Source organism: Triticum urartu, chromosome 6 (genome assembly GCF_003073215.2).
Source record: "Triticum urartu cultivar G1812 chromosome 6, Tu2.1, whole genome shotgun sequence".
NCBI classification, from domain to species: domain Eukaryota; kingdom Viridiplantae; phylum Streptophyta; class Magnoliopsida; order Poales; family Poaceae; genus Triticum; species Triticum urartu.
Window position 1 is genome coordinate 415,899,123 of NC_053027.1, and position 26,536 is coordinate 415,925,658.

At 46.2% G+C, this 26,536-nt stretch overlaps 2 protein-coding genes across 2 annotated transcripts; both read right to left on the bottom strand.

Annotated features, from left to right (window-relative positions):
* Window positions 1–11,384: 11,384 nt before the first annotated feature.
* On the bottom strand, window positions 11,385–14,262 carry LOC125513880 (wall-associated receptor kinase 5-like). The gene is made up of 3 exons (XM_048679093.1): window positions 13,040–14,262; window positions 12,773–12,937; window positions 11,385–12,687 (listed from the first exon to the last, which is right to left on the bottom strand). Exons 1-3 carry the CDS (start codon window positions 14,097–14,099, stop codon window positions 11,480–11,482), a joined length of 2,433 nt encoding a protein of 810 aa, XP_048535050.1. The 5' UTR covers window positions 14,100–14,262; the 3' UTR covers window positions 11,385–11,479.
* An 8,109-nt stretch (window positions 14,263–22,371) lies between these two features.
* Window positions 22,372–25,296, bottom strand: LOC125513882 (wall-associated receptor kinase 2-like). The gene is made up of 3 exons (XM_048679094.1): window positions 24,183–25,296; window positions 23,922–24,092; window positions 22,372–23,807 (listed from the first exon to the last, which is right to left on the bottom strand). Exons 1-3 carry the CDS (start codon window positions 25,084–25,086, stop codon window positions 22,609–22,611), a joined length of 2,274 nt encoding a protein of 757 aa, XP_048535051.1. The 5' UTR covers window positions 25,087–25,296; the 3' UTR covers window positions 22,372–22,608.
* Window positions 25,297–26,536: the final 1,240 nt, after the last annotated feature.

Sequence of the window (26,536 nt, forward strand, 5' to 3'; positions counted from 1 at the left end):
TCCGGAACACTTCCTGTGTCTGAATATAGTCGTCCAATATATCAATCTTTATGTCTCGGCCATTTTGAGACTCCTCGTTATGTCCGTGATCATATCCGGGACTCCAAACTAACTTCGGTACATCAAAACTCATAAACTCATAATATAACTGTCATCGAAACCTTAAGCGTGTGGACCCTACGGGTTCGAGAACAATGTAGACATGACCGAGACATGTCTCCGGTCAATAACCAATAGCGGAACCTGGATGCTGATATTGGCTCCCACATATTCTATGAAGATCTTTATCGGTCAGACCGCATAACAACATACGTTATTCCCTTTGTCATCGGTATGTTACTTGCCCGAGATTCGATCGTCGGTATCTTAATACCTAGTTCAATCTTGTTACCGGCAAGTCTCTTTACTCGTTTCGTAATACATCATCTCGCAACCAACTCATTGGTTGTAATGCTTGCAAGGCTTATGTGATGTGCATTACCGAGAGGGCCCAGAGATACCTCTCCGACAATCGGAGTGACAAATCCTAATCTCGAAATACGCCAACCCAACATTTACCTTTGGAGACACCTGTAGAGCTCCTTTATAATCACCCAGTTACGTTGTGACGTTTGGTAGCACACAAAGTGTTCCTCCAGCAAACGGGGGTTGCATAATCTCATAGTCATAGGAACATGTATAAGTCATGAAGAAAGCAATAGCAACATACTAAACGATCGGGTGCTAAGCTAATGGAATGGGTCATGTCAATCACATCATTCTCCTAATAATGTGATCCCATTAATCAAATGACAACACATGTCTATGGTTAGGAAACATAACCATCTTTGATTAACGAGCTAGTCAAGTAGAGGCATACTAGTGACGTTTAGTTTGTCTATGTATTCACACAAGTATTATGTTTCCGGATAATACAATTCTAGCATGAATAATAAACATTTATCATGATATAAGGAAATAAAATAATAACATTATTATTGCCTCTAGGGCATATTTCCTTCAGTCTCCCACTTGCACTAGAGTCAATAATCTAGATTACACAGTAATGATTCTAACACCCATGGAGCTTTGGTGCTGATCATGTTTTTCTCGTGGAAGAGGCTTAGTCAACGGGTCTGCAACATTCAGATCCGTATGTATCTTGCAAATCTCTATGTCTCCCACCTGGACTAGATCCCGGATGGAGTTGAAGCGTCTCTTGATGTGCTTGGTTCTCTTGTGAAATCTGGATTCCTTTGCCAAGGCAATTGCACCAGTATTGTCACAAAAGATTTTCATTGGACCCGATGCACTAGGTATGACACCTAGATTGGATATGAACTCCTTCATCCAGACTCCTTCGTTTGCTGCTTCCGAAGCAGCTATGTACTCCGCTTCACATGTAGATCCTGCCACAACGCTTTGTTTAGAACTGCACCAACTGACAGCTCCACCGTTTAATGTAAACACGTATCCGGTTTGCGATTTAGAATCGTCCGGATCAGTGTCAAAGCTTGCATCAACGTAACCATTTATGATGAGCTCTTTGTCACCTCCATATATGAGAAACATATCCTTAGTCCTTTTCAGGTATTTCAGGATGTTCTTGACCGCTGTCCAGTGATCCACTCCTGGATTACTTTGGTACCTCCCTGCTAGACTTGTAGCAAGACACACATCAGGTCTGGTACACAGCATTGCATACATGATAGAGCCTATGGCTGAAGCATAGGGAACATCTTTCATTTTCTCTCTATCTTCTGCATTGGTCGGGCATTGAGTCTTACTCAATTTCACACCTTGTAACACAGGCAAGAATCCTTTCTTTGCTTGATCTATTTTGAACTTCTTCAAAATTTTGTCAAGGTATGTGCTTTGTGAAAGTCCAATTAAGCGTCTTGATCTATCTCTATAGATCTTAATGCCCAATATGTAAGCAGCTTCACCGAGGTCTTTCATTGAAAAACTCTTATTCAAGTATCCCTTTATGCTATTCAGAAATTCTATATCATTTCCGATTAGTAATATGTCATCTACATATAATATCAGAAATGCTACAGAGCTCCCACTCACTTTCTTGTAAATACAGGCTTCTCTAAAAGTCTGTACAAAACCAAATGCTTTGATCACACTATCAAAGCGTTTATTCCAACTCCGAGAAGCTTGCAACAGTCCATAAATGGATCGCTGGAGCTTGCACACTTTGTTAGCTCCCTTTGGATCGACAAAACCTTCCAGTTGCATCATATACAACTCTTCTTCCAGAAATCCATTCAGGAATGCAGTTTTGACATCCATTTGCCAAATTTCATAATTATAAAATGCGGCAATTGCTAACATGATTCGGACAGACTTAAGCATCGCTACGGGTGAGAAGGTCTCATCATAGTCAATCCCTTGAACTTGTCGAAAACCTTTTGCAACAAGTCGAGCTTTGTAGACAGTAATATTACCGTTAGCGTCAGTCTTCTTCTTGAAGATCCATTTATTCTCAATTGCTTGCCGATCATTGGGCAAGTCAACCAAAGTCCATACTTTGTTCTCATACATGGATTCCATCTCAGATTTCATGGCTTCAAGCCATTTTGCGGAATCTGGGCTCACCATCGCTTCTTCATAGTTCGTAGGTTCATCATGATCTAGTAGCATGATTTCTAGAACAGGATTACCGTACCACTCTGGTGCGGATCTTACTCTGGTTGATCTACGAGGTTCCGTAGTATCTTGTTCTGAAGTTTCATGATCATCATCATTAGCTTCCTCACTAATTGGTGTAGGTGTCATAGAAACTGGTTTCTGTGATGTACTACTTTCCAATAAGGGAGCAGGTACAGTTACCTCGTCAAGTTCTACTTTCCTCCCACTCACTTCTTTCGAGAGAAACTCCTTCTCTAGAAAGTTTCCGAATTTAGCAACAAAAGTCTTGCCTTCGGATCTGTGACAGAAGGTGTATCCAATAGTTTCCTTTGGATATCCTATGAAGACACATTTCTCCGATTTGGGTTCGAGCTTATCAGGTTGAAGCTTTTTCACATAAGCATCGCAGCCCCAAACTTTCAGAAACGACAACTTTGGTTTCTTGCCAAACCACAGTTCATAAGGGGTCGTCTCAACGGATTTTGATGGTGCCCTATTTAACGTGAATGCGGCCATCTCTAGAGCATATCCCCAAAACGACAGCAGTAAATCAGTAAGAGAGATCATAGATCGCACCATATCTAGTAAAGTGCGATTACGACGTTTGGACACACCATTACGCTGTGGTGTTCCGGGTGGCGTGAGTTGCGAAACTATTCCATATTGTTTCAAATGTACACCAAACTCATAACTCAAATATTCTCCTCCACGATCAGATCGTAGGAATTTTATTTTCTTGTTACGATGATTTTCAACTTCACTCTGAAATTCTTTGAACTTTTCAAACGTTTCAGACTTATGTTTCATTAAGTAGATATACCCATATCTGCTTAAGTCATCTGTGAAGGTGAGAAAATAACGATATCCGCCACGAGCCTCAACATTCATCGGACCACATACATCTGTATGTATGATTTCCAACAAATCTGTTGCTCTCTCCATAGTATCGGAGAACGGTGTTTTTGTCATCTTACCCATAAGGCACGGTTCGCAAGTACCAAGTGATTCATAATCAAGTGGTTCCAAAAGTCCATCAGTATGGAGTTTCTTCATGCGCTTTACACCGATATGACCCAAACGGCAGTGCCACAAATAAGTTGCACTATCATTATCAACTCTGCATCTTTTGGCTTCAACATTATGAATATGTGTGTCACTACTATCGAGATTTAATAAGAATAGACCACTCTTTAAGGGTGCATGACCATAAAAGATATTACTCATATAAATAGAACAACCATTATTCTCTGATTTAAATGAATAACCGTCTCGCATCAAAAAAGATCCAGATATAATGTTCATGCTTAACGCTGGCACCAAATAACAATTATTTAGGTCTAATACTAATCCCGAAGGTAGATGTAGAGGTAGCGTGCCGACCGCGATCACATCGACTTTGGAACCATTTCCCATGCGCATCGTCACCTCGTCCTTAGCCAATCTTCGCTTAATCCGTAGTCCCTGTTTCGAGTTGCAAATGTTAGCAACAGAACCAGTATCAAATACCCAGGTGCTACTGCGAGCATTAGTAAGGTACACATCAATAACATGTATATCACATATACCTTTGTTCACCTTGCCATCCTTCTTGTCCGCCAAATACTTGGGGCAGTTCCACTTCCAGTGACCAGTCTGCTTGCAGTAGAAGCACTCAGTTTCAGGCTTAGGTCCAGGTTTGGGTTTCTTCTCTTGAGTAGCAACTTGCTTGCTGTTCTTTTTAAAGTTCCCTTTCTTCTTTCCTTTGCCCTTTTTCTTGAAACTAGTGGTCTTGTTGACCATCAACACTTGATGCTCCTTCTTGATTTCTACCTCCGCAGCTTTCAGCATTGCGAAGAGCTCAGGAATAGTCTTAGTCATCCCTTGCATATTATAGTTCATCACGAAGCTCTTGTAGCTTGGTGGCAGTGATTGGAGAATTCTGTCAATGACGCAATCATCTGGAAGATTAACTCCCAATTGAATCAAGTGATTATTATACCCAGACATTTTGAGTATATGCTCACTGACAGAACTGTTCTCCTCCATCTTGCAGCTATAGAACTTATTGGAGACTTCATATCTCTCAATCCGGGCATTTGCTTGAAATATTAACTTCAACTCCTGGAACACCTCATATGCTCCATGACGTTCAAAACGTCGTTGAAGTCCCAATTCTAAGCCATAAAGCATGGCACACTGAACTATCGAGTAGTCATCAGCTTTGCTCTGCCAGACGTTCATAACATCTGGTGTTGCTCCAGCAGCAGGCCTGGCACCCAGCGGTGCTTCCAGGACGTAATTCTTCTGTGCAGCAATGAGGATAATCCTCAAGTTACGGACCCAGTCCGTGTAATTGCTACCATCATATTTCAACTTTGCTTTCTCAAGGAACGCATTAAAATTCAACAGAACAATAGCACGGGCCATCTATCTACAATCAAACATAATCAAGCAAGATACTATTAGGTACTAAGTTCATGAAAAATTTAGGTTCAATTAATCATATTACTAAAGAACTCCCACTTAGATAGACATCCCTCTAATCCTCTAAGTGATTACGTGATCCAAATCAACTAAACCATGTCCGATCATCACGTGAGATGGAGGATCATCACGTGAGATGGAGTAGTTTCATTGGTGAACATCACTATGTTGATCATATCTACTATATGATTCATGCTTGACCTTTCGGTCTCCGTGTTCCGAGCCATATCTGTATATGCTTGGCTCGTCAAGTATAACCTGAGTATTCTGCGTGTGCAACTGTTTGCACCCGTTGTATTTGAACGTAGAGCCTATCACACCGATCATCACGTGGTGTCTCAGCACGAAGAACTTTCGCAACGTGCATACTCAGGGAGAAAACACTTTGAAAATTAGTGAGAGATCATCTTAAAATGCTACCGTCAATCAAAAGCAAGATAAAGATGCATAAAAGATAAACATCACATGCAAATCAATATAAGATGATATGATATGCCATCATCATCTTGTGCTTGTGATCTCCATCTTCGAAGCACTCGTCGTGATCACCATCGTCACCGGCGCGACACCTTGATCATCATCATAGCATCGTAGTCGTCTCGCCAATCTATGCTTCCACGACTATCGCTACCGTTTGTGATAAAGTAAAGCTTTACAGCGGCAATTGCATTGCATACAAAAAACGACAACCATAAGGCTCTGCCAGTTGCCCGATAACTTGGTTACAAAACATGATCATCTCATACAATAAAATTCAGCATCATGTCTTGACCATATCACATCACAACATGCCCTACAAAAACAAGTTAGACGTCCTCTACTTTGTTGTTGCAAGTTTTACGTGGCTGCTACGGGCTTAAGCAAGAACCATTCTTACCTACGCATCAAAACCACAACGATAGTTTGTCAAGTTGGTGTTGTTTTAATCTTCGCAAGGACCGGGTGTAGCCATACTCGGTTCAACTAAAGTTGGAGAAAGTGTCACCCGCTAGCCACCTTTGTGCAAAGCAAGTCGGGAGAACCAGTCTCGCGTAAGCGTATGCGTAATGTCGGTCCGGGCCGCTTCGTCCAACAATACCACCGAACCAAAGTATGACATGCTGGTAAGCAGTATGACTTATATCGCCCACAACTCACTTGTGTTCTACTCGTGCATATAACATCAACACATAAAACCTAGGCTCTGATACCACTGTTGGGGAACGTAGTAATTTCAAAAAATTCCTACGCACACGCAAGATCATGGTGATGCATAGCAACGAGGGGAGAGTGTGATCTACGTACCCTTGTAGACCGACAGCGGAAGCGTTATGACAACGCGGTTGATGTAGTCGTACGTCTTCACGGCCCGACCGATCAAGCACCGAAACTACGGCACCTCCGAGTTCTAGCACACGTTCAGCTCGATGACGATCCCCGGACTCCGATCCAGCAAAGTGTCGGGGAAGAGTTCCGTCAGCACGACGGCGTGGTGATGATCTTGATGTTCAACTGTCGCAGGGCTTCGCCTAAGCCACTACAATATTATCGAGGATTATGGTGGAAGGGGGCACCGCACACGGCTAAGAAAACGATCACGTGGATCAACTTGTGTGTCTAGGGGTGCCCCCTGCCCCCGTATATAAAGGAGCAAGGGGAGGAGGCCGGCCGGCCCTATAGGCACGCCAAGGAGGAGTCCTCCTCCTAGTAGGAGTAGGACTCCTACTAGGGAAAGTGGGGAGGGAGAAGGAAAGGGGGGCGCCGCCCCCCTCTCCTAGTCCAATTCGGACCAGGGGGAGGAGGCGCGCGGCCCACCCTGGCTGCCCTTCTCTCTCTCCACTAAGGCCCATATGGCCCATTACTTCTCCCGGGTTCCGGTAACCCTCCGGTACTCCGGTTTTCTCCGAAATCATCCGGAACACTTCCGGTGTCTGAATATAGTCGTCCAATATATCAATCTTTATGTCTCAACCATTTCGAGACTCCTCGTTATGTCCGTGATCACATCCGGGACTCCGAACTAACTTCGGTACATCAAAACTCATAAACTCATAATATAACTGTCATCGAAACCTTAAGCGTGCGGACCCTACGGGTTCGAGAACAATGTAGACATGACCGAGACATGTCTCCGGTCAATAACCAATAGCGGAACCTGGATGCTCATATTGGCTCCTACATATTCTACGAAGATCTTTATCGGTCAGACCGCATAACAACATACGTTGTTCCCTTTGTCATCGGTATGTTACTTGCCCGAGATTCGATCGTCGGTATCTCAATACCTAGTTCAATCTCGTTACCGGCAAGTCTCTTTACTCGTTTCGTAATACATCATCTCTCAACAACTCATTAGTTGTAATGCTTGCAAGGCTTATGTGATGTGCATTACCGAGAGGGCCCAGAGATACCTCTCCGACAATCGGAGTAACAAATCCTAATCTCGAAATACGCCAACCCAACATTTACCTTTGGAGACACCTGTAGAGCTCCTTTATAATCACCCAGTTACGTTGTGACGTTTGGTAGCACACGAAGTGTTCCTCCGGCAAATGGGAGTTGCATAATCTCATAGTCATAGGAACATGTATAAGTCATGAAGAAAGCAATAGCAACAGACTAAACGATCGGGTGCTAAGCTAATGGAATGGGTCATGTCAATCACATCATTCTCCTAATAATGTGATCCCATTAATCAAATGACAACACATGTCTATGGTTAGGAAACATAACCATCTTTGATTAACGAGCTAGTCAAGTAGAGGCATACTAGTAACGTTTAGTTTGTCTATGTATTCACACAAGTATTATGTTTTCGGATAATACAATTCTAGCATGAATAATAAACATTTATCATGTTATAAGGAAATAAAATAATAACATTATTATTGCCTCTAGGGCATATTTCCTTCACAGGTGTCAAAGGGGTGCTGAGAGCAGGAGATAATAAGGGAATAAACATGCTACAATGTGTTGATGACACCATCTTTCTGATCAAAGATGAGATAGAAAGTGTGAAGAACCTCAAGTTTATTTTGGGGGCTTTTGAACAGATGTCTGGTCTCAAAATAAATTTCCATAAAGGTGAATTATTGTTATTTGGCAAAGCCAAAGAAAAACAGATGATATATCAGGAAACTTTAACATGTAAAATGGGGGAACTTCCTATTAAATACTTGGGAATGCCTATGTCAGAAAATAGGATTAGAAATATTCATTGGAACTGTGTAACTGATAAAATTGAAAAAAGGTGCGGCTCCTGGCAAGGGAAGTTGCTGGGGTCCATTGCTGGAAGAATCACTCTGGTGCAGGCATGTCTCACCAATATCCCCTTGTTCATGATGTCCTTTTATGCAATCCCAAAAGGGATTGTTAAAAAAGCTGATTTCTTCAGGGCTAGGTTAGTCTGGCAGGAAGATGAAAATGTGAAAAAATATCACCTAGTTAAATGGGAAAAATGTTGTCTACCTAAAGCTGTAGGTGGCTTAGGGATTCTTAATTTGGAAATTATGAATATAGCATTGCTGGCTAAGTGGTTTTGGAAGTTGGAAACTGAAAAAGGGCTTTGGCAAGATGTATTAGATGAAAAATATAGAAAAGGAGGCTTTCTAGCATTAGTTAGTGAGAAACCTGGAGATTCCCAGTTCCGGACAATCCTGATAAAAATCAAAGAGATCTTTTATAAATTTGTTAAAAAAGAATTGGGAAATGGTTAAAAAAGAATTGGGAAATGGAAAGAACACTAGATTTTGGAAAGATATTTGGGTGGATAACAAACCCCTGATAGATGCTTATCCCAGATTATATGACATATGCTTTGACCACAAAATTACTGTGGAAGAAGCTATCCAAAAAGGGTGGCATGGGTTCAAATTCAGGAGAACTTTGCATGGGGAGACCCTTGGGCTATGGAAAAACCTGAAAAAAAGATGTGAAGAAATCCCTATGAAGGGAGGGGCTGATAAAATTTCCTGGACCCTCACTGCTGATCATAAGTTTTCTGTGGGGTCCTTGTATAGGAAAATCATTACTAGTACTTGTGGAAAGTTAAGGTACCAGCAAAGTTAAAAGTCTTTCTGTGGCTAGTCAATAAAAAAAGGATCTTAACTAGAGATAATCTATTAAAAAGAGGATGGAAGGGAGGGAAAGATTGTGTTTTCTGTGGGAAAATGAATCAATTGACCATCTCTTGTTCTCTTGTTCTGTGGCTTCTCTGTTATGGAGTTTGGTTAGATGTGTGTGTGGTTTAAAAACTGTCCCTCTAAATGTAAAAGATTTCTTTGGAGACTGGATTAAAAAATTCAACAAAGATGATAAGAAAATGGTCATGGTAGGGGTTTCTACCCTGTTCTGGGCTATTTGGAAAAGCAGAAATGCGATTATATTTGAGAAAAAAGGATAAATGATCCTTTATATATTGCCAAACTGATGTGCAGATGGTTGATTGACTGGTCTATTTTGCAGATAAAGGAGACACCAAAAAAAATGTTGGAGCTAGGAGCAAGAACACTAGAACGGGCAGCAAATGAGGTGTTCACAGCCAGGCAAGGATGGAAAATTAACGTCGCTAGATTGGAGGCTGGAACTGTTGCTGCTGTGGATCCGGATATTGCTGCTTTGTTTTAGTGGCTGTTAGCTTCAGGGCTTCTTTTATTTTGTTATCCTGGTTGTTCTAGACTGATTCCTAGTAAGCTGGATGTTGGCTGCAGTGTGGGGGGGCTGGCTGTGGCTAGCTCTCAACGTGACCTTTTGGTCTTTCGGTTTCGAACCTGGCAGCGTTTAGTGTCGCTGTAGTGGGCGTTTGTTCAGAACTCTGTTGGATATCGTGATGGTTTTCAGTAATGAAAATCGAAAGGGGGCAAGCCCTTCTTTGATAAAAAAATGCGCGCCAGGTGGCTTGGGAGGTACCGTCCCCGAGTTGTTTGCGGTGGCGGCCATTGATGGCTTCCCGTGATCGGTGGTGAGGCCGGTGGTGGACGGCGGGTTGACAGAGAGGCTACAGGGTAGTGGAGTAAGTGTTGGCGGCCTCTAGTGGCTCAGATGCGAGCCATGCATCTGGGCGGTGGCTTGCCCGACACGGCGGCGTGCTGGACGGTGCAGGGCGATGCTAGCCGACACTAGTGGCCAGGAGCAGATGTCGGCAAGGCTCAGGGGCAGCATGGGGATCCAGATGAAGATCGGGACGAGCGAGGGTAGCAGTAGAGAGGCAACAACAGCTCAATGCCAAAGCCTGCACTATGAGCGCTCTGCTCATGCTCTGGACGTGCACGCTGAGTGTTCAGCAAAATGCTAGGGAGGGCTACAGTGATCCAATCCAGATGAGATTTCGCAGGATAGTGTTAGTTTCGATGACAAGGATGATGGAAAAGTTAGTTTAGCAGGAGGTGCTACTGTCACATGGAGTTCAGAAAGGTTGCCCAATTTTGTCATGAGCTCAAGATGTTCGACCGAATGTTAGGGTGACCTTGGTAAAAAAAATTTAGACCTGGGAATTGGCAGGTGGAGGTATCCTTGGATGCTAAAGATGGTGGTGGAGTTGGTTTGATAAAAGGAAAATCTTGCAAGTGCAAGTGCTGGTGGAATTCAGTTCTGGACCCAAACTTGGAGGAAACATTTAGTGGGCTTCCAAGATGCAAATTGAGCTGATTTTCTGGACTCAAGGGTTTGGTTGGAAGGACTATGAGGTGGAAATTTTTCAAAATTATTTGAGTAAGGAAAAATGGGGTTGTAGTCCAATGCTCAAATTGGACCAGAATTGAGAAATGGAAGTTGTGCTCAAAATTTTCAAATGACCAAGATGGATTTTTGCACAAAAGTGATCTATACGCATCATATGAACTCTCAAAAATTCTGTGGCATTTTATAAAAGTTATTCGAATTATTTTTAGTTCAACAGAAGCATTTCAGTGTTTGAAAATACCATTAAAACAATTATTTTGGGCAAATTTTTATTATGAAAATATTTACTACTGAATTTTAAAAGTCAAATAAAAGGGTTAAGGAAAATTTTCAAAACCCACAATATTTTCAAAAGTTTCTATATGGAAGGAAGGATTTTTGAAAACAGAAAAACAGAAAAGGTTCTGAAATTAATAAAAGACCTAATATAATATAAAATTTTATTTCTGTCAAAATTTTACTTAATAAAAACATGGTTTAAAATTTTGGTTACATTACTCCACCGGATACTTCACTATTTATTATGGATCGATTAGAAATGGCCTTACGTAGCCTGACCCAACCCACATCACCATGCCAGATAAAATGTGTCAATACTTTTAAATGTGGTAAAAATATGTCAAAAACGTACAGATGGGGAGTGGAGGTGAAAAAATGCTTCAATTCTTGTTTGCATCAATCGGGAGAGCAAAAAACAGGAGGATTTGTCACACGAGTGTATGTACCCAAACTGCACCGGGCATCAACGCGGGGACTGAATTCCTATGTACGCCGTGTCAGTGAAACTGACATTCCTAGTGCTACTAAGCTCTACCCCAGACCCAGAGTGGCCAGAGTACGTGGTCGGCGACGGTGATCCACGCAGCAGTTCCACTAGCTCCGCAGAATCCGGCGGTCCCCATGGATGCTGGGCCAGCTTGCTCAACCTATGAAGCTCCTCCGCAACCTCCCGCATGGACGGCCTGTTCTCGCCCAGCATCTCCAAGCACCGCTTCGCCAGCTCCGCCGCCTGCTCGAGCACCTCGATGCTCTGCTCGCGCTTGATCTGGGGGTCTAGCATCTCCTCCAGCCTGTTCTCCCCGAGGACCAGCAGGAACTGCGACGAGAGGTACTTCTCCTCCTCGAGCTCCTCCAGGTTGAGCGCCTTCCTGCACGTGAGCAGCTCCAGCAGGACGACGCCGAAGCTGTACACGTCGCTCTTGTCGGTGAGCTTGCACGTCCTCATGTACTCCGGGTCCAGGTACCCGCAGGTGCCCTGCACGAAGGTGACGAACTGCGCCTCGTCCGTGGGCGCCAGCGTGGACGCCCCGAAGTCGGAGACCTTGGCCGTGTAGTCCGCGTCGAGGAGTATGTTGGACGTCTTGACGTCGCCGTGGAGGATGGGCGGCGAGGCCCAGGAGTGCAGGTAGGAGAGCGCCTCGGCGGTCTGGTGGGCGATCTTGAGCCGGGCGGTGAAGGGGATGCGCGGGCCGTCGCGGTCGCGGCGGCCGTGGATGAGCCGGTAGAGGGTGCCGTTGGGGATGTACTTGTAGACGAGCATGGGGACCTCCACCTCGAGGCAGCAGCCGTAGAGCTTGACGATGTAGCGGTGGTTGATCTGGGACACGATGAGCATCTCCTTGCCGAACTCCTTCTGCTGCCTCTCGCTGGCAAGCCGGCACTTCTTGATGGCCACCAGGTCGCCGTCCTTGGTGGTTCCCTTGTACACGGTGCCGTTGGCCCCCTTGCCGATCACGTTGCGCTCGTCGAACCTGCCCGTCGCCTCCTCCAGCTCCTCCTGGGTGAAGAGCTTGAAGGACAGCCCCTGCCTCGACCTCATCTCGTCGAACAGCGTCAGGCCCCCGTGCTGCTCGAAGTACTCTCTCTTGATCTTGGCCAGCCTCCGTTTGGCGTAGATCATGTAGGCGCAGGAAGCGGTGGCTATCAGTACGATCACGCTGATGCTGACTCCTGCGGCAATCAGTACGAATGGACGTTACACCAATTATCTTAGGAAAAAATCAATGGAACCCCAGAAATAACATCGATGGCTTACCAATGGCGATCTCCCACCCAATCTGAGACTTGTCTTTCTCGCATGTTCCGTTGTATGCGTTGCCTGATGTCTTCTCAGGGCAAACGCAGCTGTATCCTCCGATGGTATTGACGCACGTATCCGGAACAGAGCAGGGGTACCGTTCGTCTTGGCACTCATTGATATCTGCGAGGACAAGGCGATCAAAACGGCCGGGCATGCATGAATCACCATGAAGTGAACTCGCGGCAGTGGAAACAAGCAACCAACACAAGGGAAGACGTGTACCTTGACAGCCGTCGAGGAGGTAGGGATTGCCGTCGTAGCCGGCGGAGCAGTTGCAGAGGTACCCCTTGCCCCGTCCGTACTTGGAGTCGATGCACTCGCTGTTGCTGCTGACGCAGGCGTAGGCCGACGAGTTGCGCCCGGCCTCCTCGCACGTCTTGTTCCCGATGGCCCAGTCGAGCACCAGCGGCACCTGCCTGCCGTTGGCGGCCATGAACTCGTCGGTGGTTATGTAGGTGGTGCGGAAGTCGAAGGCGGCGGCCTCGAGCAGCACGGCGTAGCTGCAGGGGCTGAATCCCGCGGTGCCGGAGGTGTTGAACTTCTCCTCGAAGGAGATCTGGTAGCCGTTGAGGCCGGACGGGATGGCGGTCTGGCAGCAGCCGACGCCGGCGCAGGAGCCGTTCTCCAGGCGGCCCACGCCGGGGCACATGGCCATGCAGCCGGTCATGTAGCGGTCGGCGGTGTCGTTGAGGGAGCGGATGTAGGCGAGCGAGTTGCAGCCGATGACGGTGAAGCGGTTGAGCGCGTCGTTGATGCGGAAGTTGGTGATGTCCATGTTGTACCACCAGTTGTTCTGGTCGTTCATGGCGCGCGTGGTGGCGTTGTAGCACCACGGGTTGATGAGGCTGTAGATGCGCAGCTGGCCGCGCCGCACCGACATGTCCAGCACCTCGATCTGGTAGTTGTACAGCCGGTGCCGCCCGTCGCCGGTGCGGTTGCAGCTGAGCGAGAAGGTCCAGTCCCCGGTCTCGAGGTGGCACCCGCTGCCCACGCCGAACGGGTACGGGATGTCGATGTCGCCGCACCGCCGCAGGCACGTGTCCCTCGGCTGCATCGCCGTCGCCGCCGTCGCCGGCCGCGCCGAAGAAGATGCCAGGACGGCGATCAGCACCGCGAGGATCATCTTCTTCCTTGCGCATGCGCGACACGGGCGGTGTAGCTGGGAATGGGATAGGATGGCCGGAGCCCGGAGGGGGAGTGTTAATCTGCGATTACTGTGAACTAATAATCGAGGTTTAAATGAATGAAGCCCATGGTGTGGTTTGACACGATCAAACGGCATAGTAGCATGTCCCACCTGCACGCAGCAGCCACGGCCTGACTTAATTACACGACACACACGGGCGTTGTGGAAGTTTCCGATGGGGGCGTGTTTAGTCGGATGTGGTGGTTGATGCACGTTGATCTTCAGGCCAAAGCAACATACACGAGTGGGTGCCGGAAAGGATCGATTGCTCTGCTACTTCATACCAGCGTTCAGCATGAGTGTCCTTTCGACGTTTGAACAGAATTGATACTTCTGACAAGATGAAACCGTACCCTCTCCATGCAAAAACATCTTACATTAAAGGACCGAGGGAGTATTATTCAATTATTCTTTTTTTTGCCAATGAACTATTCAATTATTCAGTGCTATTATTATGTATAATCGTTCATAACGGGACCGGACAGCCCGACAGATGTGCCCCGTTATCTGTAAGTGGATGCAGACACATGGATGAGAAAACCACCTTGATCGCGAAGCACTTGGCCTGGAGCACGGGACAAATCCGTTGGCGACAAGCTAGTCGGTGTCGAGGAATTATCCTGCAGGTCTCTCGCCGCCACCCTCAGAATTTCGGAGCCGTTTCATTCTTCGATACCAAATCGGTCACGCAATATTACAGTGTGCAGTTTAATACTAGTACATCATCAAGAATGTCAGCCTTCGCTGATAACGCCGCAAAGTCCTCATTAGCTACTACAAAAGTAGTGTGAAGAATTAGATCCGCATGTTTAAATTAGTCTGAATCCAGTCATTACGCGTTCATTCCCAATTGACTCGGCACCCCGCTTCACTAGAATAGTCAGCTTTTCCGTTGACAGACACTACATTTCTGGTGAGTCAGTCACAAGGAGAACGGCTTATCAGGAGAGTTCCGAGCTGGCTGGGTTCATCTGTGATTCGTCTACCGCCAATCCATTCCCACGATCCGCATTATGTATGGCACCCTATTTCTTACCTAGAAATATAGTTTACCATTTCTTTACCTAGAATCCTCTGAATCTTGTGCGCACTGAGAACGCCAGGATCGATGGACTTCGACGTTACATACGCCGGTGAAGTTATGCAGCCGAAATGTCAAAAGTATCACGCGCGCACGTCACCGTAACGACGAAGCTGCGACCCGGAGCCCCGCCGAAACGGACAGAAAACACATGTTCGTCGTCCCATGGCCATCATAGACTATGATCTGTTGCTCAACAATTCGGAGCAATGTATGCTGTCGACCAAAGACGGGCTCGCGAGGCACACGTGTGTGCGTGCGTGCGAGCTTCGTCAGATGCCGTGTCCCTCGAGACTGAATTGCCGGTATCTTTGTGCCAGCACACCATGCAAGCACCTCGTAGGCAAACATTTTACTATCTAATCATGCCTTATAAAGATTTATTATCATTGCCAATTGAAGAGTTCCTTCATGCCACCATGATAAATATACTATAGGACATAAAATAATTATATCCATTGGTCCAAACAAATATTAGCACATTATCGATTAATCTAATCCTCGAGTAGATAATAAAGATGCAAATCACATTATGCACTTCATACCGATACCTAAACATGTTAGCACATACAGTATGCAGAACTAAAACATCTATGAACACAATATATATGGCTAGCACATGAACGAACAAATAGGGAATGAACGAATCATACCCACCACTTGACCAGGCCAACACGACGGCAGGAATAGCAGCTTGAGCATTGGCCGCGACCTTCTCTTGGCGGCAGCGTCACCGGCCATGGAGTCATTGCATGGTAGAAGTAAAGCCGGATGAAGACAGGGACTGATCGGGAGCAGTCGCACCGCGACGCTCCCCAAAAACTTTATCGTCGTTCTTACATGCAGGATCTTGAATGACGGGGTTTCGAAGGCACCTGCTCCCCTGACAAACCGTGCACACGGTCGTCGGGATGGGATTGCCGGAAGCAGCACTGAGAGGAACAGTAGATGAGCTAGGGTTGTGCAAGGAGGGAGTGAGTGAGTTAGGGTTCACTCCGCAGGCCAGCGACTCCTTATATAGGCCTTCGGGTATATGGCCTGGGCTTAGGCCCACGATCGAGTCCGCAAACAGCCCATGGTCCAACGTCTTGGACAATGACAAAAATTAATCCACAATTAGTTAACCATTCTTGACTGGCAAAAATAAGACTTGGCTCGGCTCATTACCGCAACATGCGGTGCACGTGTCATGGCGAAGCGAGGTGAGGCGTAGCGAGGCGAGGAGGGCGGAGAGGAGCACGCGTGTACCACTCCTCTTCCCAAGCTCCCAATGGCAATTGGTGGAACATCCTTTATAAAGGGTTCTCACTCTGACTACTGTAGCAGTATGGTACTAAACTTCTCACCACTTGCCATGCACCTAAGGCCCAGTTCTTCTGGCCGATTATCTTAGAATCTTAGGAATCGACCCTCCACCCAGCTTCTCCCAGAATCTTGAATCCATATTTTTTTGACAGTCCTAGATGTTTACATGCTAAGTAGCTAGGATTGTAAAAAAATATTTGTTCAAGATTTTGGAAGAAGCTGGGGGGAGGCCCGATTCTCAAGATTCTGGAAGAATCGACCAAAAGAACTGGGCCTAAATGGGCCTTAGAGATTTACCATGGATTATTGCCTTATATGGGCCAAAGCCCATCTATAATTCAACAACCCCCCACCAGATCTCAAGAAATATTAGTTTGTCATTTGTTTCAAACAATGTTTTGATATACCAAATTTTTTAGTGGAGACTGTTAAGTTGAACTTCCACCTAGAGCAGTCGGATTAGACTTCTTCACAACTAAACAAAGGACTATGCCTTGAATTGTTAGTTTGGCATGCAAAAGTTTCACCAATTGTCAGCTAGTACGTGGCTACCGAAGGCTGAACCCCACGGGTGGAGCTTATTAGTCATATTCCTAACCTGTTCATGAGCTTCATAGAGATTCCCCAATCGTATATATTGTGACCTACAGTCGGGCTCACATAGGTGTGTTCCTCCAAAAATCGCTCTGTAAGATAGAATCTTGCTTAAACAAGCTTTGAAACACATTAAGACAAAATTAAACCTGCTGTAAAGATTACAACAGTATTGCACCTCCAACGGAGTGGGTTAGTAAGGATACTCTCCTCGATTGACCGCTAGATTGTTTTTCCAGGTCATAATTCACGAGATATCTGATCACATAGGTTGGGTTACTCCCATGAAAACTTACGTGGGTCTCATGCCCATCTCCCTCCATGCATCTTCTATCACAATCTGTGATAGTCCTTTTGTAGAGGGATCAGCCAGATTCTTAGCCATTTGAATATAATCCAACGCTATTACTTTGGAGTTTCTTGAATGCCTGACAAATTTCAATCTTCTTACATGCTCTGTGGATTGCATGTTGTCCTTTGAACTCTTTGCCTTGGCAATAGCTGTCTAATTGTTACATTTCATAAGGATAGTCGGGATTGGCTTATCAACCACTGACAAATCCATCAAAAGCTCTCGAAGCCATTTTTCTTCGACACATGATGTGTCTAATGTTGTGAGTTCTGCTTCCACAGTTGATCTCGTTAAGATCGTCTGCTTGCAAGACTTTCGAGAAATAACACCACCACCAAGTCTAAACACATATCCACTTGTGGCTTTCTTCTCATAAGTATTAGATATCCAATTCTAACCATTATACCCTCATGTACCGTCGGGTACCCAGAATAGTTAATTCCATAGTTCACGATACCTTGTAAATAACGCATCACTCCTGCAACAGCATGCCAATGCACATCTCCCGGATTGAAAACAAACCCGCTCAATTTGCACACATCAAATGAGATGTCAGGCCGAGTAGCACAAGCTAGGTACATGACTGAACCAATCACTTGAGAGTATCTCAATTGATCTATAGTCATGCCTTCTAACTTTCGAATCCGCATGGTAGGATCATATGGTGTTGCAGAAGTTTTGAACTCCAAATATACGAAACGACTCAAGATCTTCTCAACATAGTGGGATTGTAGAAATGTAATTCCACCCTCATTATCTCTCAGTAGCTTGATATCCAAGATAACATCAGCCACACCAAGATCTTTCATCTCAAAGTTATGAGATAGAAAAGCCACGACCTCATCAATTACTTTGAGGTTGGTCCCAAATATCAGTTTGTCATTGACATACAGATAAAGTATAACTCCTTCGCCCCCACCATAACGATAGTATACATATTTGTCAACTTCATTAACAACAAAGCTAGCAGATGCCAAAGTTGTATTAAACCTCACATGTCATTGTTTAGGAGCTTGTTCCAGGCCATACAAAGATTTCATTAGCTTGCACACCTTTCTTTCATGCCATTGCTTATGATCGCCGGAAGCAACACACTGAGAGGAATAGTAGATGACTTCTCATGCCATTTGAACTCTTTTGTTTCTTGCTTTAGTGAAACCAAAATAAATGCACACAACAAGAAGATTGCACTCTTCCTGACTATGATGGAATTCTTTGATGGTGCATTATATTATGCGAGCAATATTTTAAACTTTTGATCTTGCTAAAATTAAGGAAATTTTCCAAAATTTGATAGGGCGCCTCCATTACATGGGTCTTCTAGATGTGACTAGAACTTCATTATGAGTATGCTTTAGGTTGTTTTCATATAAGTATGTTTGCATTTTCATTGTATTAGGTTACTCTATTTGAGATCACATACAAATATTAGTCTGCGGTGTCTATTGACTATTTTGGTTTTGCATAAAAAAGTTGCTTCAGAGTTCGTCCCATTTAAAAAAAATGTCCTCCACCGCTGTGTAAAAGGATGTTGATGTTTCTAATGTAAATATCACGAATTAACCAGATGTTTAAATTATGAATTAATGTTCTCAATTTTTAATTAGATATGCGTGCAAGCTGCATCAAAAACATTTGTTATTTTCTCATTTTGTATGGGGAGGGGGGCAATGGTCCTTCCCCAATTATATGTACTTTTCTAATTTGAGGAATACACATGTGGTCTTTAACTCTTAGAATTGATGGTTAGTATCTAAATACATGATATAAAAATTTTGCTTACTCCTAATCTGAAATAGTTGTTGAGTGCAAGATGTATGTCCCAGTTGTTGTAATGTTCAACCTAACGGTCAAAGTTAATGTTGTTGATTTTTATGTCATGTTAGACCTGACGAGTCGACCTGAACTGTGATAATCACCCTTAAAATTAATAATATAGTCATCAATGCAGCAAAGTACGTTTTCGAAATAAAAAACCATAGCTGTGCTAGGTGTAGGAACTTTTCAATAAGCGGTAGTTTTTGGAACCCTAGCCCGAATTATGGTAGTTTTATGTTATTTACTCCGCTAAAATGTGTTTACATAAATCTGATTTTGAAAAAGTTAGAATGTCTTATAACAGGGAATGTAGGAAAAAACAATGTAGCCAAATTTTTTCGAACCTTGGACCGTAGAACAATAGTTCTATGGTAATATATTAATAGTCAAAGAAAATAATATACAAAGCCCGAACAATTACATGGCATTCATCCAATAGCTCTGAAACATGATCAACCAAATTACAAGTTGTTCTCTAACCAGAACTGAAACTTATCAACTATAGAGGTTTTGGCTCTTAAGGCTGCCCCCTTAATTCCCTCTTGAAGGTAGTATTTTCGGCCCATAATATGTGGAGCGGCTTTCCTGAAGATTTTGTCATTATGGACGGACTAAATACCCCAGCAGCCCATAAGCGGAATATCTGAAGAGATCTCTTTGGGAAGCAATGAGGAGTTGTTGTAGATCTCATCATAACATGAAATACCTCATTTTATTTGAGGAATAATATGATTCCAAAGCCACTAGCAAAAAAGCAGTCCCAAAATAGTTGCATTAAAGTTTCCTCAACCTTGTCATTGCATAGCACACAACTGTAGTCTTCCAGATACACGTATTTCCTCTTTAATAAGTTTCTCGTGTTCACTTTGTCGTATAGAAGGAGCCAGAAAAAATATTGTGCCGGAGTTGAGTTGAGCATTTCCAAAGTTGCTTAAATATTTGATGACATTGGCTAGGTCCTTGTAGAACTTTATACATTTTCCTAGAGGAGTAGTTGCTATTCTGCCAAGTGTACCTCCATGTGTCTTTGATCAATTGGTTGGATTCTAGTTGAACCATGGGGATGAGTAATAAAAATTGCTGGTGTGCTTGGGTGGAAAGTGGATGGTGGAACGTATCTTCAAATTTTTCTATGACTCATACTTGATGGAGGGAAATCTCAGTGCCCTCCCGCCAGTAAGGGTCGGGACCCACTGCGCTTCCATGGCCCTAAGAAATTTTGTGTGCAATGATACATGTATAAGACTAAGTTCTTTCCTCTAACATGCAATAAAAATCAACACTTATCCCTTGTGCTCTATCTACCCAATAACGGATGAACTCATATACGTGTTAGTTGTTCAATTAACTTTGCCCACGTGAGTGTAGCACCACATGTAATGTCCCTGCAAAAAAAAGTGTTGCTCTATTTATGTTGAATGTTGTTTTATTTTTATACTCACTGGGGCTCATGTTTCATGGCATTTAGTTTTAAGGCATACCTATTAAGTTCTATTTCAAATAATTGATCGCCAATAAAGAGATCAAAAGAATATTTTGAATCTATAAAAAATAGAATTACAAGATTCTAAAAAGTGGGCTCACCGGTGGTGGCGAGAAAAAAGGTGGAGAAGAATGATAGGAAAGATGTTGTTATCTTCTTGAATGGAAATGTTGTCGTTGGTTAAATAGTGGATGAGAGAGAGGATAGGATCGAAGATGTTGCTTTATCATCTTGCATGGAGTACGTGGTTGAATAGACCCGTTGATTGCCTATGCGGGAGGGAGTGAGTAAATTTGTTGTTACTAGGTAATTGCCCGTGCATTACTATGGGTATACAAATATGTTGGTGGTTCCACAATAATTTTGATTAATGAACCATATATTAGAGATCGGTATATATTTGAGATTGGTTTATTAGAGATTGATTTGCGACCTTGGTTAGGAAGGTGATCACATAATAGTAACTGCAGAGTTATTATGCATTACAAAGGAAAGAATAAAACCATTATTGCAAAGAAAAAAATGGTTATTGCCTCGCTATACACGACAACCATATTATTGGTGATTGAAGGGGCTATCAACATACATGGAAAGTTGGATGAAGGTATCTGCTTGCAGAAAAAGGAACATTACTTATTTTTTTAAGTATGAAGTAAGTATAGAGAGTGGAGATAGGGATGGTAACCATAGGCTGTCATGTTCGACGCACATTTCGCAATTAGAATAGTTGTTTGATCACTATGTTTTTGTTGTTCCGTGGCCATGCAAGGCCATTCAACTGTAGCGGACCATCACAAACAGGTGGGGATGGGACCAAGGCGGTTGGCGGGGGAGTCCTCCTTGGCGGTCCGTGAGAAAGTATGGTGTGAAGAAAAGAGGGTGCCATGAAAAAGATTAGGTGGGCGTTGACAGTGTCCCGGATTAGGGGGTACTAAGCTGGTCGGCCCATAACCTTCGGATAGGCCCATGGCAAGACATGTCAAGACTCCAGAAGCTACATGTCTAGGGATGATCAAGACCATGTTTGCCGAAGATTTGACGTATACTCCAAGACATCTCCTACCGCCTCCATGCGTAGCCCTAGATACCGACTATCTATAAACACATTATATATGGCTAGCATATGAACGTGCAAATAGGGGATGAACGAATCATAGGTTTAAACACAACATATACATCCGAAATCTAATTCTCATGGAATTATGCCTCTGATGAAGGATCAATTTGGTTGCAAGGGTGTGCGAAGGCATAGGTACATAATCATGTGTTTCGCTGAAGGTAACAATGATGTTAAATGCATCCACGCTCTAAAATTACACATTATACTCTCATGATAGATGCTGAAATGACATGAAAAGAAAAGAGTGACAAATATTTTTCATAGTTCTGTCTGTTCCATTTTTTTTGTCCTGGTAAAATGTACAATTACAATATAGAGTCCATGTTGATGGCCCATTATCTTCTAATTCCTTGTGAACTAGAAGTACATTTGTGCACCTAAGTCCTTGGGTGGCCTTGGAATTAAGGATTTGATTGCTTATAGCCGAGCTCTTCCCCTAAGATAGCCTTGGTATCAATGAGATATCATTCATAGGCCTTGGAAGCAGAATGATTTATAACAGTAAAATTAAGCCCACAATGTTAATACACATGAGGATATGAAAAATATATATTACAAATGGTTAATGTTGAAACAGAGAAATATGTATTGCAGCGCACGTGCATTGTTCCAGTCTTACTAAACATACTTATATTTCTTTACGGAGGGAGTATTTACTACACCTTATGCAAAAAAATAAATCCTTGTATACGTTCATCTAAAAACTAGTAAACGTGCACAAACATCATGTTAGTACGTGACCATTTCTTTGTTACCAAAACGTGCATACGCAAGCACACGACAGCTGGCCGTATGCTCACAAAACTCGATCCAGGAGGGTCCGGGGCTCGCCGGAAGCAAGAAAAAATGGTATCACCGTGGGGATTGCACTCCCAGATACGCAGAATCGTCCAGGCTGACATATGCATTGCTAAGCTCAATCTCGGAGCAATTGCTTGCTGGCGGTGGCGACCCAACAGCAAGCAAGGCTTCCGTCTCCTCGGAACTCTTTTGGCCCCACGGATGCTGCGCAAGCAGACGCCTCCTTAGCCCGCCAAGCTCTTCTGCAACCTCGCGCATGGAGGGTCTCCTCTCGCTGCCCATCTCCAGGCACTGCTTTGCTATCTCTGCCACCTGCTCAATCACCTCGATGCTCTGCTCGTCCACGATCTGGGCGTCCACTATCTCGTCCAGCTTGCTCGCGCTCGCGGCGAGAAGGAAGTGCGACGAGAGGTTCTTCTCCTCGCCCTCGGCGGCCTGAAGGTTGAGCGCCTTCCTCCGGGTGAGCAGCTCCAGGAGGACGACGCCGAAGCTGTACACGTCGCTCTTGTCCGTCAGCTTGCAGGTCTGCATGTACTCCGGGTCGAGGTAGCCGCAGGTGCCCTGGACAAACGTCACGAACTGGGCCTCGTCCGTCGGGGCCAGCGTGGAGGCCCCGAAGTCGGAGACCTTGACGGTGTGGCCGTCGTCGATGAGCATGTTGGGCGACTTCACGTCGCCGTGGATGATCGGCGGCGAGGCCCAGGAGTGCAGGTACGCGAGCGCCTCGGCGCCCTCGTGCGCGATCTTGAGGCGCGTCGCCAGGGGCAGGGGGGCGCGCGCTCCGTGGCGGTGGATGAGCTGGTACAGGGTGCCGTTGGGGACGAACTCGTAGACGAGCATGGGGACCTCCACCTCGAGGCAGCAGCCGTAGAGCCTGACGACGTTCCGGTGGTTGATCTGGAACAGGATGAGCATCTCCTTCCCGAACTCCTTCTTCTGCCGGTCGTTGATGAGCTTGCACCGCTTTATGGCCACTGTTCGGCTGTCCTTGAGGGTGCCCTTGTAGACGGTGCCGTTGCCTCCCTTCCCGATCACATTTCGCTCGTCGAATCTGCCGGTTGCCTCCTCTAGCTCCTCCTTGGTGAACAGCGTGAAGGACACTCCTTGCTTTGACTTCATCTCCTCGAACAGCATGAGGCCTCCGTGCTGCTTGAAGTACCTCCGCTTTACGGTGGCGAGGCTCCTCCTTTCGTGGATCAGGTAGGCGCAGGACATGCTAATTACCAGTACAACTACGCTGATGCTAACACCTGCATTAAAAAGGTGTGCTAGAAATTAAGATTCACACGTCTGAAAGAATTCAGGGAGCATACTTCTTGTTCTTGGGAGAGCAGAGAAATGTCAAATGGAGTCAAATGGCGTACCAATTGCAATGTGCGCTCCAAGTTGAGATTTCTTGGCCTCGCATGTGCCAGTATAAGCGTTGCCTGTTGTCTTGTCAGGGCAAGCGCACCTGAATCCTCCCGGGGTGTTGATGCAGGTACCAGGAGCAGAGCACGGGTAACTGATTCCACCATCGCCGCACTCGTCAATATCTGCAAAAGCAAAAACCAAATCTGAATTTCTTATAGCAGACCTCGGCAATATCGAGTAGGATAGGAATAGGAAAAAGACGAAGAGCAGACCTCGGCAGCCGCCTTGCATGTATGGGTTGCCTTGGTACCCACGAGAGCAGTTGCAGAGATATCCCGGGCCGTTCCTCGAATCCACGCACACGCTGCTGCTGCTGACGCAGGCGTAGGCCGTGGTGTTCCGCATCGCCTCCCGGCACGTCACCTTCCCTACCACCCAGTCGAGCACCAGCGGAACCTTCCCGCCGGTGGACGCCATGAAGTCGCCGGCGGTGACGTAGGTGGTGCGGAAGTCGAACCACGCCGCCTCGACCAGGACCGCGTAGCTGCACCGGCTGAAGTTAGCGATCGCGGTGGTGTTGAACTTCTCCTCAAACACCACGTCGTACGAGTTGATCCCCCTGGGGATGGCCGCCTGGCAGCAGCCCATGCCGGAGCAGGAGCCGTTCTCCAGCCGGCCGGCGCCCGGGCACGTGGCCATGCACCCGGTCATGTACGTGGAGCCCGTCGCGAACTGGGACGCGTCCTTGGAGCTCACGTAGGCGAGCGAGTTGCACCCGACCACGGTGAACCGGTTGTCCTCGTCGGACAGCATGAAGGACGAGTCGGAGAAGTCCGTCCACATGCTGCTCCCCCCGTCCATGGACCGGGACGTGGCGTTGTAGCACCACGGGTTGATCTCGTTGCGGACGCGCGCCTGCCCGCGGGCCACGGACACGCCCAGGACCTCGACCTCGAAGCAGAAGGGCCTGTAGGTGCCGTCGGCGGTGAGGTTGCAGGTGAGGCCGAAGGTCACGTCGTTCTCGCCCGTGTAGAGGTAGCACCCGCGGGCGATGCCGAACGGGTACGGGATGTCCACGTCGCCGCACCGCCGCTGGCATGTTCCGCTCGGTGGTTGCGATGCCGCTGCCGCCGCGGGCCACGCCGAAGCGAGCACGGCGATCAAGGTAAGAAGCATCTCTGCAGCTTGCGAGGTGAGCCGGCGTGCTCAAATTTTGCCTTGCCGTCGCTGCTCTGGATACAACTCCTTTACTTTAGTTTGGAGGCTGCAAGTTTCAACAAGGAAATATCAAGCGACGATTCTGGCAAGAGCTGTCGCCATTGCTGCAATGAATTCGCAAGCGACCACTTTGATTAGATCGGAGGATCTACACGTTCTCTCCAACCGTCAAAGGAAAAGGAATAGTTCCAAAAAGAAGAGACTGAAAAAGACTGATGCGGTAGGACTCCGTCAGAGTGTTCATGCGAATGCCTACTTTGTTGAAGCTCTTGCCGCTCGGTACTCGACAAAGACGCGCACGAGGGGGCGACGAACTCTCATGACCGATCAATTGCGCAAGCAAGATGCCGCGGGAGGAAATGATGGGAGACAAGGCCAGCCGTTCATGATTTCACACACAGTTCGTTTGTCTCACGCGTCTCTGCCGCATACTTTGTTGTTAGGCCAACTCCACCGCACGACTCCAAACGAACGTCCGGTTTGACCGGATTTTATTCCTTTGGAGCGGCAACGGGTTCGCCCATGTCCGCGTCTATCCGTTGGGTCATAAGTACGTCCAACGTGCAGCCGCATCCCAAATCATGTTCGGGTGGGCGTGATAAAAAAATATAGAAAAACTTCAATAAAATACCTAATAAATAAATAAACATAGTTTAAAAAATTTAAAACATAAGTTAGGGATCACGGCCATAAAACAACTCAGTTTCACGCTTAAACGGCCCAGTGTCATAATTAACATAAAAACAAAATAAAAAAGCCGCCCGCGCGCTCCTGCCGCGCCCGTCAATGCCGTGGCCGTCACCGTCTTCAGTGGCCGCCGGTGTCATCGTCATCATTGACGAGGTCGACGTAGTCCGGTGGCGTCCACAGGTGGGCCGGCGGTCCGTGGTGCACGTGGGCGGCGTGCTGGAAGGTGGCAGGTGCCTGTACCACCTCCTCCCGCGGCGAGACGTCCCGTTCCGGTGATCGCGGCAGCGTGGGGCACCAGTCCACTCCCCCCACGGCGTTCGCCATATCCGGAGCTGTGCACGACCAACTCTAGTGCTGGCCAACCAGGCCCGGGTGGAAAGCGGCCACCGTCGCCTCCTCCATCACCTCCTCCTTCGCCACCATCTCCAGCTCGGGGATGGCGACGTCGCCGGCGCGGAGAGGGTCATCATCTCCTCGAGGCCCTCCCATTGGCACTCGTCGTGCGTGCACATGGAGTCCTCCATGACACGGGCCATGAGACGGGCCTCCTCCTCCGCTGTCATGCGAGGAGGTGGTGGTGGCGACGGCACCCGCGTACGCCCGCGCGCCTGGGGAGCAGCTGCTCGGTGCTCACGTGGCCGCCGTGGCCCCGTCGACGTGCCGGGGAAGAAGGGCGTCCGCCGCATGTCATGCTCATCCCAGAACCACGTGTCCCACA

Bases quoted from the DNA above. Each gene is read 5' to 3' on its own strand.
- LOC125513882 (XM_048679094.1), bottom strand. From the start codon at position 25,086: ATGCTTCTTACCTTGATCGCCGTGCTCGCTTCGGCGTGGCCCGCGGCG. The intron at 24,093-24,182 runs GTCTGCTCTTCG...TTGCTTTTGCAG, and splicing joins CATGCAAGGCGGCTGCCGAG to ATATTGACGAGTGCGGCGAT. The intron at 23,808-23,921 runs GTACGCCATTTG...TTTTTAATGCAG, and splicing joins TGGAGCGCACATTGCAATTG to GTGTTAGCATCAGCGTAGTT.
- LOC125513880 (XM_048679093.1), bottom strand. From the start codon at position 14,099: ATGCCGTTTGATCGTGTCAAACCACACCATGGGCTTCATTCATTTAAA. The intron at 12,938-13,039 runs GTACACGTCTTC...TTGTCCTCGCAG, and splicing joins CCTCCTCGACGGCTGTCAAG to ATATCAATGAGTGCCAAGAC. The intron at 12,688-12,772 runs GTAAGCCATCGA...TGATTGCCGCAG, and splicing joins TGGGTGGGAGATCGCCATTG to GAGTCAGCATCAGCGTGATC.